The sequence below is a fragment of the Diadema antillarum genome, unplaced genomic scaffold (genome assembly GCF_040938485.1).
Source record: "Diadema antillarum isolate AM-2024a unplaced genomic scaffold, OU_Dant_1.0 scf00000124, whole genome shotgun sequence".
NCBI lineage: Eukaryota > Metazoa > Echinodermata > Echinoidea > Diadematoida > Diadematidae > Diadema > Diadema antillarum.
In genome coordinates this window covers 38,330-51,910 of record NW_027271013.1, presented here as the reverse complement: position 1 = coordinate 51,910, position 13,581 = coordinate 38,330, and the positions used below count along the sequence as shown (strand labels likewise).

General features: G+C 39.7%; 1 protein-coding gene across 4 annotated transcripts in view; it reads right to left on the bottom strand.

Moving 5' to 3' along the window:
* LOC139720239 (uncharacterized) overlaps positions 1-13,581 on the bottom strand; it is a 298,627-nt gene that overhangs the window by 250,869 nt on the left and 34,177 nt on the right. For all 4 annotated transcript variants that reach the window (XM_071631603.1, XM_071631606.1, XM_071631604.1 and 1 more), the window contains exon 2: positions 1,428-3,306. In XM_071631603.1, coding sequence (XP_071487704.1) covers positions 1,428-3,281 — 1,854 coding nt within the window. In that variant the 5' untranslated portion in view covers positions 3,282-3,306. The remainder of the gene's footprint in view (positions 1-1,427; positions 3,307-13,581) is intronic.

The following is a 13,581-nucleotide window of genomic DNA, read 5'->3' as shown; positions in this document are numbered from 1 at the left end:
TCAGACTACAAAATTGATGGCAAAATAGTAACACTGCTAAGTTTTGGCAGGCTTCTCACATTTCAGAGTGGATGACTACTACACAGGGTTGTTTACAAATCATTAATTTCTTGCCTTTGGGGCACTGTAATTCCAAAAGATGGTTAATAAACACAATTGTATGTCAAACCTAGTTCCTGCTAACAATTACCTAGAATTGAAGCATTGAAAGGAGTGTTAATCATTAGGAAAGAATCTTCCACGAAAATAATACAGTATCGTCATAAAGATGCAGACATGAATTTTTTAATCTTTTACTTTCAAATTCTACTCTTTAATGTATAAAGCAGATATTGTCTTCTCTGCAAAGAAATTTGTTGAACAAGTAATTAAAATTAATAGTTCTGGATTAATGTCTGCAACTGATATGTTACACTTGTCTAGAAAGGGGACCCAAGTGGGGCAAATATGAATTTCACTTATGAGCATGATATTGAAAAAGTCAGAACTTCATGGTTTTCAATAGTATCTAACCAGATGGTTTACACAGCCCAAAGATGACATATTCCTTTAAAACTGGATAACTTTGTTAAGGTCATCAGACCTAATATGTCTGCCTAAATTTCTGCATAGGAAGTACACGAAGGGACCGTGCTGATAGCATCTCAGAATTGGCAGTAAACGTTGCCTGCGATCTGAGCAAATTAGGTTTGAGAAGTTCATTACGAGAGATTGACTCTGCTCTGAATCTGAAACCCTGTAGGCAAACGTTATATGAAATCAATGTCAAATAAAGCACTGGTCACTGCTTGCTTGTCCTAGCTAGGATTTACACTGAGCATTATATGATACTGAATGATTTATTTGTTAAATCAAAACTTTTCCTGTCTGCACCAAGTCTTGTTCTTCCTAATGATAGACAAAGGATAGTGTTAGTGACACAATAGGAAAACTTACCTTTGTTTTTTAATATTTCTCGGATACTCAAAAGGATTAACATATCATGGTGATATTTCATGAAAGTATGTATAGTTGTACTTGGTCTAAAATCACAATAGACAATTGTGAGGGAACTCCAACTTGTTACATTGACACCAGCAGGCTCCTAAATGTCAAATCACAGATAACTGTAAACCTGATGCCTGCCTGTTTCCATGGTGATGAGCTAGTGGATGATGCAAGAGATTACTATTCTGATTTTACTTTAACAGGAGAACTGAGAGAAGTACAAATCCTTACACCTTAAGTTGATTATGGAGGTGACATTTTACCTAGTACTTTATGAAACAGTATTGAGATATACTATTCACAAGCTTAGACATACTAATGAGAGAACATTACACAAGAATAAGAATCAAAATGCATTTGTTCTACATAGGCATCTTGTTACACCATAGCACTGGTAAAGAACTGCTACTCAGGTGATCATAATTGAAAATAGGACTTACCGTTATCTCTTCGACGTTTTCATCCCCTGATGACGTGGACTGTTCGGTGGAGTCATCTTCCTCCACCTCCCTCATCGTCACACCTTCAATCTTGATTGGCATATCATATCCTTGCTCCTCCACATCTTCGAGCTCCTCAAGAGTTCCACAAGCACTATCTGGCTCCTGACGAACATCTTCATCGTCCTCATCGGTCTTGCCAAAGCTGTACCCACCAACTGCATCATCCGAGTCGGAGTTGGTGATGTCAGAGTCATCTGCCTCAAAGTGCGGAGGCTCATCCTCATGAGACCGATCCTCCTCCTCCTCCTCTGCCGCCTCCTCGTCACTGTCTATCGTCGTTTCCGGGAGAGACATGGCCATGGCCATAATATCTGTGCTCGCACCACCAATCCTGCTTCTGGGAGATGTCGCATCCGTCGTAATCGCTTCCGCTGTCAGGTTCACACGGTTCTTTGCAACGTCATCCTCCATGGAAGGGGTCGGAGAGAGGAAGGCACACGACCCTTCTGAAGGGAGATCAGAGACAATGTCCGGCTTTTCATCCTTAGAAACTGTGCTAGAATCTGAGGCAGGTGCAGACGATTCGACTTTGGAGGTCACCTCTGCACGAACAGTTTCTGTCTGGGGTTGAGGTTTGACTTCTGGAAAGGGTATGTCTTCTTGGTCATCTGTGATGGGAATGCGTCGAGACTGAAATGTCTGCCCTAAAGCTTCATGAATGTCATCAACTGAATACGCGTAGCTATTGGACTGAGGCGAGTGAGATTCTGTCTTCCGTTCGGGTACCTGAGAAGATTCTTGATTGTCTCTGCTGGACAGCTTGGCTGTCATTTCCTTTCTGCGATTATTCTCATGATCAACATTTACGATCTCCACATAATCAATATCTTGGCGATCAATCGCTATTATTGCTGATGCAGGCAGACTCTTTTTGACTGGAGGCTGCACATGGTGGATCTCTGTCTCAGTCAGTTCACGAGAAAAGGGTCTCGGCTCGTTGAAACTCCATCTCCTACTACGACTGTCAGAATCCTCCGAAGACTGCCTGCGATTCTTCCTGAGAGTTACCACTGTGTTCTCCACCTCAATGGTCTCCCTCTTTTCCACTTCCATTGGCTTTGATGTGTCTGTTTTAGTTACCAATCCATTGGCTGTGGGAACAGAGTTTGATTCTCCAAACTTTGTCTCCCTTGATACGCTAGCCTCAGTCTTAGGCTTTGAGTCTAGGTTTGAAGATGAGATATCCATGGAATCTCCTGCATTTGCGCTGGAATGTGACAGATCATCTTCCCCTACTGTCGTTTCTGTTAATGATTCGTGTCGTATCCCCACATCGACAGGTTCACCAGAATTCCCTGAATTCTCCTGGATTCGCTTCTTGACGACTGGAGGGCTAGTAGGCGGGCTGGTGTTCCTCCTGGGGCCAGTTTGCCTGCGCTGGACTGGAGGACTACTGGCTGCCTCAAACTTCTTTAGGACGTTGGTGAACCTCACGCGTGGGTCCTCATCTTTCTTGCCATCGGCAGGCACAGCTGCCGAACTGTAATCTCCACTAAATCTCTGCTGGATGTTGTACTCTTGGCTGTGAGGGCGGGCACTCCCGGATTTTGAGTCCTTGTTCCGCAGCACAACCCCAGAGAGGGATGTCTTAGCACCACCGCCACCACCACCACCACCACTTGTGGTGGTAGGTCCGCTGGGTGCCATGGCAACCTTTGGTGCTGATGGGGGCTTGCTGTGTGTGTTTGCCTGCTCTTCAAACAGGTGCCGCAGCTTGCGGACGTTGGAGCTGACCGAGGACTTCTCACCACCGCCGCTTGGGTTCCGGCTGGCTGTCAAGGCAGTAGCCATGTTGATATCAGCCAGGTCCCAGCACCTGGAATTACAAAGAGAGAGAGAGAGAGAGAGAGAGAGAGAGAGATAATGAAAGAGATTAGACATGAAGTGTACATCACCTTCAGGTGAGGTCACACCCAATAAATCTTCTGAACATACTGGAGGAATATTAGACAACACTCCATCTTAACAAATCTATCACTACAATAATATGACAGCAAACTGTGGGACTCTTGGAGTCAGTGGTTGAGACTAGTTAGCAGCAAGCATTTTTAAGTGGGGGAGTTACACTACAAATCAATAATGGCATCATAAGCATACTGTGTTAACTGTCTCCATTACAAACCCTATTTCAGTAACAACATGTCTCCATAAGCACGCTGAAATCAATGTCTGCTACATGGCAACTACAATGTACAGTATGATCCAGGAAGCTGACAAACAGGGGCTGCTTCTGAAACAGGAAGGATGACAAATTGTAGAAGCCAAACTCTGTTTACATGTCTGCAAATAGAAGTACCCATGTAAACTACACTGAGAAATCTAAATCTTTATACAAGTTTATTATTATTTTATTGTTATTATCATTATTATTATTATCATTATTATTATTATTATCATCATCATCATTATCATCATTATATCATTTGTGAGTGTGTGTGTGGGTGTGTATATGCAGCTTGCTTCCTCTTTGTGTTAGTGTATATTAAACTTTTGTGACAAATGTATTATCATTTTCATATTAGCATATTTCATACACAAAATCATCTTTCCCTACACGAAAGTAAGCAAATAGACAAGCTGAGGTCCAGACTGACAAATCAAATTAGTTTGATGGATGTCACGATTGATACTGACACCATCCACATGTAATGTGAAACTAAGTGACGTGAAACTGTTCTTCTTCTAAAAGTTGCAGCTGTTGCCAGAAGCTCTTGCAACTGTTGCGGTTGATACTGCATTTTCTTTTTTATCTATGATTGTATGCAGCGGATAAAATACACAGATTTAATCATAACAGATACTGACGACAACAAAAATGCTTCTTGCCAGAATAATGAGAAAATATTTTGTAAACATACTGTATGTATACACACCAGCTTTTCAGGTCAAAACAGCATTGAATTTGTTCAATTGTCAAATGTGAAATGTCAGTGATAGAAGAACCTTTCTATGTTCCTATTTTCATCACAGGGCGATGGGAGAACATGCCAAATGCGGAAATAGAAGCATTAAATCTCAAAGAGCAGAGACTGCACACAAAGACACACAGCGCCATATCTTGACAAAGTGCTCTGAAATTCACAGGGTATGATGCAAAACAAAAAGGTGAGCAACAACTAGCAACTACAACATGTTGACTGCCTCTATTTCCTTGAAATCACTTCTTTAAAAAAGCAAGTAGCCAGATACATTCTTATTCATAAGAATGCTGAATATAGTTATGGATACTTGTGACAGCAAGGCGAAGATATGTGCATTTGATCATCTCTACATGAAAAAACATCTATGTCTTCCTTCATCCTTATTTGAACTGCAAAACAGTATGCCTTGGGGATCAGCCTGCTTTTCATGTCGAACTATCTAGCCATCTACAACGTATCCAGATAGTTGATAGATACATAGATCGATACTGTAGGTAGGTGGGTAAGTGGGTAGGTCATGTAGGCGGCAGGCAGGGAGAAAGGTAGGTAGATAGACAGATAAATGATGAATTATTCAAGAGTCTGGAGCAAGCCTAGCACAGAGCATCTGTCAACTTCATTGTCAGTCAGCAAAGCCAATGGTATGGGAACAGGATACTGTCATATGAACCTTACATCCATGCTCTGTATACAAGAGTATGAGTGCAAGTGCAATCTACATCGAACCTCTGTTCGTTGACAGGAACACAACAGATGGGATGGTTTGGATTAACTGGGACATTATTATCTTTGTAATGTAAACAGGGCTTGCAGAATTTAGTGCAGGTGCATGAAGATTTGATGAAATATTATGACATTGTTTTGGTTGTGTTTTTTGCATTGTAGCACCAGGCCAGAGCAATATCTTTCCTTCGTCTGAGACAAGGGAAAATGAAATATTTTGTTCGATAGAGTGCTTCAGCACCTGCCCCTTTTCAACTACTATCTGTGAGAGACAATTCAGAGGCTCCACAGAGATGAGACATGTCAGTGTACAGCATTCTTGACAATTTCATCATGATTTGGTGGATAATTTTTCCTTCCCTGTCAGACAAAAAGTTGGCATTCTTTTTGCTCTCATTTTTTATCATTTGAACTTTATAGATATATATAACATGTTTGTTTGTTAAATTCTGACATGATCTTTTATATTAGGCAAAAAGTTACATATGGCTACAATTGCTTCCTTACAGCATTCTAAATGTATGGATGTACTTGCCCCATCGCTCCCCCCCCCCCAAGAAAAAAAAAAGTGTCCGCCCTAAATTGGTAAAGTAAATTGAGTATCTAGGCATTTGCAAACAAATGTATATCACTACAAAAAAAAAAAAAACAGTAAGCATTTTGTGTGTATCCTTCAGATGCTTAATGTGTTCACTGTGACTGCAATGACATCATGACATATGCTTGATTTTGATTGGAGTAAAACTTCACGCATGTGTGAGGCCTCAATCACAGGGGAGCTTGTTTGGCTGCAAGTCAAATACTCAAAGATCCTCACTTCCTGTTTATGTAGATAAATATGTTCATAATTATTGACTCATTTTTTACATGTAACATCTAGACAAGTCACTCATTTCTATATCTGCAAGTTTAAAACAAAATCTAGTGCATTTCCTTTGTTTAAAAATGAACAACAAAGGCTAATTAAAACAGTTCTTTATGTCCATGAAATGTGTCCATGAAATGTGTCCATGAAATGTGTCCATAGAATCCAAGACTCATTGTTTTACCCAATTGTAACATTTTCACAGTATGACATTTACATTCAATAGCTGCATCACACTCGCAAAACTTCAAAAGTCTAAGTTCTCAAAGTTTTGCCCGTGTGAGGGCAAACTTCCCCAAAACATACAATACGATACAATACAATACAATACAATAATTACATTTGTATGGGGCTCTTACAAACCATAGTTGTTTCACAGTGCTTTACATCATATCATCATCTATAACACAACTGCTACATATATTTTATACAATCTACTTCTACTTAATTTCTTCTGAAACTTCTACTTAATTTCTTCTGAAACTTCCCACTAAGATTTGAGAAATTCTTTTTCCTAACATGTTACATCTTCAGTAGACAGCTATAAACATCTCATCTGCCACTTCCAATACATGAACACACACACACACACACACACACACAAACACACATACACACACACACACACACACACACAAATATACAAACAAACAAGCAAACGAACAGATGCATATTTTCCCATTGGCCTGTGTATAAATCATATCAAACTTAAATGTGCCCTGTCAGGATTCATTTCTGTGATGTAGGCCTACTATTGCTACAATATGACATTCATTACTTCCTAACTCCAGTCAATTTTCATCTAATATTGGCCAATCTCCTTTAATATTTCAAACACTTACTAAACAGCTGATCCATTTCCTCTAGAATTTTGCCCTGCCATATGAAAAGGTCAATCAAAATATTAATTAGGTATCAACTGCTTTTTGACACAACTTCTCATTATATCGTGTCAGCTCTACAGTAACGAGAAATATGTAATGACATATCCACATAAACAAATTCATGAGCACTCTCTCCCAACCAAGCCCTTTAAAGTGCAGTAGCTAACAGCAACTTGGGAAATGAGAAAAATGGCTGTTCCAATGCAATATTGATAGAGAACGTGCCCTGATTTATCCAATTATTCTCAGTCACTGCAAACTTGTTGAGAAGAATTGCTTCCAGCTCCATGATAAACAGTGATGCACTGGTTTGCACTTCACAGCCACCATACCCCGCATCTGCACAGACAAGTTGCAGTGAAATGCTACTCCGCTGAGGTCCCGAATGGGAGTGCATTTCCGACCAGCTATCATAACTCTGGGTGAGTCAGACGTGGTGGTTGGAGGATTCTCCTTGCTTGGGCGCTGCCATCAGATTTTTTTTCGCAGAGCAAATTAAAAGGTCAGGAGATTTTAATGGAAATTGGATTTAGCCATTAAAGATGGCATCCACAACAAAGTTTGATGGGGTCGGGTTTTAATCAGTTTCATGTTCCTGCACAAAATGAAAAACATATGACACTGAAAAAAAGGGGCGCCTAAGCAATTTTGCTGATTTTCTTCCTTCTTTGAAGATCATCCTTGTTTCATGCCAGATCTGACCACAAAGGCTGAATCGCCATGGTTTCAAGAAAATTTTGCATCATCACTCCAGTCTAGAGCACCTGTTGATGGAAAAGCCAGTGGAATCTGCCTTTCTAAAGATAAATAGATCCAGGTCTGTAAGAATCACAAGTAGGTGGAATCAGATCGGAATCATATTTGTCCAAGGCTCAAAATGTGCAGTCATGGCGCAAAAACCAAGAACTTTACAGCAAAGTCTTTTTTTCAAGGCTGACTGTGGGGAGTGAAAATGGAAGTGTATCTTCGGGAGGACTGTTCAATGTTTTCAAGAGGAATAGTCTGGGAAGAAGACCCTTCATACAATGCTTGAGTGCCAGTATTGACATCAGAATGCAGATTAATTTCTTGTGTGAACTTTCTCTGGTTGCCCAGTCCAATCTATTTATCTTTTGTGAAGACAGTTGGTGATGGTAGATCCAATCTCTTTGCTTATTGAACCAAGACTGAAACTGAATACAATGGCAATTCCATCCTTGATAGAATATATCACCCTTGTATGGCACCAATAAAAGTCTTGTAAATTCGTCACAAAACCAAAGACTGTGGGGAAGATAGACGGATGGGGGGGGGGGGGGGGGGAGTGTAGGAAGAAACTCCAAACATTCAGCCCCTCCCTTTGCGTGAGCCTGCCATCGAATCCAGGGAGGGACTGACAGCAGATCACCATCTGCGGATCAAAGCCGCAACAAGAGGAAACAGGAATTTCACCAAAAATAAGAAAATAGCGGGAGGAGAAGAAAAAAAAAAGTCTTCGCTTGGATGAATCAGAGATAGTAAACACTGGTAGAGATCCACATGGCAGAGAACTCGCTCTCTACTCGTTGATTAGAAACACACCGCAGATCTCAGCGGCTTTCAGGCAAACATGACGTCCACCGTGGCACCAGAAATTCTTGCATGTTCATTCCCCGATGTGTATCTAATGAAAATTTCATCACTCCTCTGACGTGGTTGTCGTCATTCTCCCTTTCCTTGCGCACCGTTCTGTAGGAAATCTAAATTACAGCCAGTCAAACATGGTTCGCACACCTCCTCCGCAGAAAGAGAGCCCACTTGCCCTAAATAAAAACCATGCATGGTGTCTCTCAAAATGAATCACGTTAATTAGGAGAAATGAAAAATTGAATAAAATGAGGGGAGTCCATAAGACTGAGACGCTTGCTGATATCATAAAGTCAGTAACGATAACTTGTTGATTTCAGAAGGTCTCACAGGACATGTAACTTGCTGATTTGAGACTCAACTACTGTATATCTATCATAAATCTTTATATAAAGAAAATTGTGATGAGACCAAGAGATTTCACTTCCCTATAAAGCAAAGACTAGCACACATCAGTAATGGAAAATACAATATTTCTTCTCCCATATTTCTTTTTTCTCATATCACTCAAAGAGAATACTTCATCATGTCTCCATCTCTCCCTTTCATATATATTTCTCTCTCTCTCTTTCTAAGCCAGAAGAGATAGATATTGTCACATTTTGATCAAATGTCAACATTCTCAGCCACAGACAAATTGTAAGGTGATGAGAGTAGGGATGAATCAAAGTCCTCTCAAGGCTGCACGGGCTGTTTTCATACGGGTCAAGAAACATAGTTGCAACGCCGAATTACCATTACGATTACAATTACGATTTGAATTATTGTCCATACACATGATTGAGGAAGGCTTCGCAGATTCTGCTGTTTTGAATTTCAGAGCAAGGAGGTGAGGTGCGGCTCCTTTCCAAGTTCCCATCAATCAATTAATGCATGCTTTGACTGCTGTGCGAGCATTTGAGGAGCACAATTTCTCTGCAAAAATGGTTGAAAAGTAATTGTAAGCTTCACCCCCAAAAAGACACAATTTACAGGTCAATTCGTACACACGACAGTTTAATTCTGTAATTCTGTAGAATCATGATTGGGAAACAGCTCCAAATCATCACTGGAATCACAACTAGAATTATGATTCAAATCCCCCTTTGCGATTCCAGTTTGCATACACAGGGCATAAACGCATAATATTTTGAATTATGATTCTAGTCATTGCAATCGTGTTTGAAATTATGCAATCTTGGTACATTACAATCGTGTTTCAAATTACAAACTCTTTGTACGTGTGAAAACAGTCTATGTCTGCTTGAAAATAGAGAGAGAGAGAGAGAGAGGGAGAGGAGAAACAGCACCCTAATGATAGGGTCTCTGACACAGATGAGGATAGCGGCAGACAGAAGCCCAGAAAAAAATGAAAATTAACATGACATCAGACTTAGTTTACATCATCCAAACATATGGAGATGGGAATATAGAGAGGAAGATGATAGACAATCCTGAAGTGATCAATGTACAATCTTTGTATAAAAAGCTAATCAGAAAATGTGTTTCTCATCGCTGTTAAATCAGTCTGCTGCAATTCTAGGGAAAAAAAAATCACTCACAGAAACCCATACACATGGTTTACATTCATGATGTCTTTACACCAAGGAGCTTCAAACACTCGCTTTATACACATTATGCATTTCAGCTTTACATCATCAGACACTTTGCTTTATATATATAGTAATACCATCAAGTCAACACTTACTTCTGCGAGGGATTTAAAGGGATGGTTTAGGAGATTACTTCGATAAATCTCTGGAGTTTTTTCCACAACAGGCCAGAAAATCTCACAACTGGCCCCACCCTGCACACTAATTTGACACCTACACCCCTCAGATCCCCATAAACGCCAAGAGTAAGATGCTAATTCTCCAGTCACAACTGCTGTGTCCCCATTGATTATCCCTCACCAACCTACAACTTTTATCTTGACAGGGACAGGCCCTTGAACTTTTCTGCAAGGTTTTCATTAACTCCATTCCCATTTTCCCCAATATTTTTTGTCTTCTTTTCCTTCCCAACACCCATATTCCCAATTTCCTCTGTGTGTGTGTGTCTATGTGCGTGTGTGTGTGTGTTGCAATTAGTAATATACCTATGCATAGAAGTGTATTCATGTATCCATTATATTTGCATATCTATTATTGCGTTAACTTTTTCTTTTTTCTGCATGTGAACAAATGATTCACACAAGAAAACATGCAAATGTTAAGGGAAAAAGGCAAAGACAGAGATGATTATTTTGATACCAGCAAACAACTGAAAAAAAAAAAAACAGAGCGCAGACCTCCGCCAAGCAGCTCATTTCCACCCATTCACACATGCTGAATATCACTATGCGCCTTTTCTAGTCCTTCAGAGTCTACCTCATCAGCTTCTTGCATACAAGATGTGGCACTTTGAGTGTGCGCTCAATGTGTGTACGAACACACTTCACATATGCACAGCTTGATCTTGATCATTTGTCAGCCCTTCACTTGCCAATGATAATTCTTTTAAAAATTTAAAAAGGAGTTCCTGGATACAAGCCCGGTTTGGATCACTACCAAAATTTAATCATAGGTCTATTCCTGCTGTCAGTATCAATTTTTTTTCCTGCAAGATTCATCCAAATCAGTTCACAACTTATTTTACAAACAAGTTATTTTACTAACAGACCTGTAGACAGATAAACCAATGCTAGCAACAACAACAACAACAACAACAAAATACAGATTAGAACCAAAGGTATAGGAGACCGTGGATAATTACCAACAATCATCAGCACTCAGTAATGGATTTAAACCAAAGGTAAAAGTAGATATAAAGATTACATACAAGCTTATATGCAGCTACCCGCGTACAGTAGGGGATTAGAGCCAGAGAGTATAAAGGCATAGCACAGTTATTGGCAGACACCAGAACACATAGCTGGGACTGAAAGACCAGAGGCAAGAGTATCTGGCAATCTGTGGCATGTTCACACTGCTAGGGATTAGAATCAAACGATTATGATGGAATTACACACAGTTCTATAGAGAAAGGGATTATCATGAAAGGATGGACTATAGGGCCATCATGTCAAAACACACATGTATACAATGTACACCTCAAAAGATTAGACCCACAGGCTGAGGCACAGCCTCCATGATAATCCTGTATAGACACACAATAGCTTCGAACTTTAGTCCAGACGAAAGTGGAACTTGTACCTGTATGGCACAAGGTACAATGCAATGTGTAGCAATACGTACAATCGTACACCCACACACAACTACTGACTTGAACCAAAGGATGCACAGTCAGTTTATCACCTTTAAATACCTTCCTATTGCAAAGGGATTAAAAATAAAAGGATTAGGATATAGGCTTTCAATAGCTCATCCTGAACACAATCACACTCATAGAGCAGGTGATTACATGCAGAAGATGTCTGACACCCAAACAGTATGGGAACTAGGCATCAGAGTCAACTATTTTGAAAAGAATAATAAAAATCATGGGTGTCTGTGATTCTAAAAGGAAGATGAAAACACTGAAATCCCAACATGTACTGTGAAAAGCAAGAAATTTTTGCAGCATGAAATCTTCACAATTTGGAGCAGACAGCCTTTGTCCTGGCATGAAATTTTTACAAATTGTCACTGGCATTCAATGCTATAGTGTAGACTAGATCCTTCGCGTGCATTGCAATATCGCTATCTTGGTTCTTGCAATATCTGTAAAAGTAATTCGATGCCCCAAAAATTTCTGGTTTTACAGTATTTTCAAAACACACATACAATTGTACATTGTATTGCGCATTATTGTACAGTGATTTGTCCACAATGAAGACACATGATGGATTGCATGATCTACACTTTTTTTTTCTTTGTTGACATATTTGAACATATGCATGCATATATATATCTTTTCATTTTTGAAGCGCCATGAGAACTGAAAGGTGGACCTGTGCGCTATACAAGTATTATTATTATTATTATTATTATTATTATTATTATTATTACTACTACTACTACTACTACTACTACATGTGCAGTACAGTATAACCAAGGAGGTGAACCTCCTTGATACAACATACTGTAAAACGAGGAATGTTCGCGTGCATTTTAATTTCTCGAATTTCGCGAGCGCCAAGATTCGCGAAATTAAAATGCACGCGAAAGTTCTTGTCTACACTATAAAAAGGCCGTCGGCTCCAATTCGCGAAAAATTCATGCCGCGAATATATCATGTTTTACAGTATTGTGTATGTGCATTCTTTTAACATGCTATGAAAACATACATCTGTATGAAAGAAATGTGATACAGCATAATATGGTAACTGTTACAAGAAGATGTGAGTTAAATAGACATTACAGAAGGCTGTACTATGATTCCCATGAATCATACACAGTGTGATACATGTACCTCTGATGACGGAAACTGCTCCTTTCAACCGCTCAACAACTGGACCAGGTGATGTGTGCAATTACCTCCCAAATAAATCACCCCTGACATTAACTAAGGTGCCTGACATTAATCATATGTAAAAAGTGATGGGGGAGGGATTCACACTTACATAGGAACCTGTTTGTTATCACACCTCTGAAACACTTTCCAAACATGTTGAGTTGCTGAGTCTTAAAACTGAAAAGAATTCTCGCCTGCCATACACTTTTATTGCAAATAACACTCCATAAAACATCTGTATCATACTCTGTATAGCCTATCATTCAAACGTGCTTGATACGGACACATGGAAGGGTGCATGTCAAAAATGCTCACATGACAGTGTGAAAGCTACTTACCGACTTCTCAATTATGCTTTAGAGGAAAACACCCTGGTCAGACTGCAAACATGCACCCATAATCAATCTAGTACCATCCAAAAGCACCTCCATGATTGCTTTCAAGATGAATCAAGAAATATCAATGGAAGGAAGCATGTTTCATGTTCGCTGTCACTTACAAAAATAAACTAGATTACCATGAAACATATTTCAGAAACATGTTTCTAAACAAGTTTAATGGTAAGTGTTGAATCCTTCTTACATTCTCCACGTATAAAGATGCTATGACATTTCGTGTTGCCTGCTTCTATGCCAGGCCAACATGCATTCAACACAGGTCGTGCATGGTAGTCAAGCTTT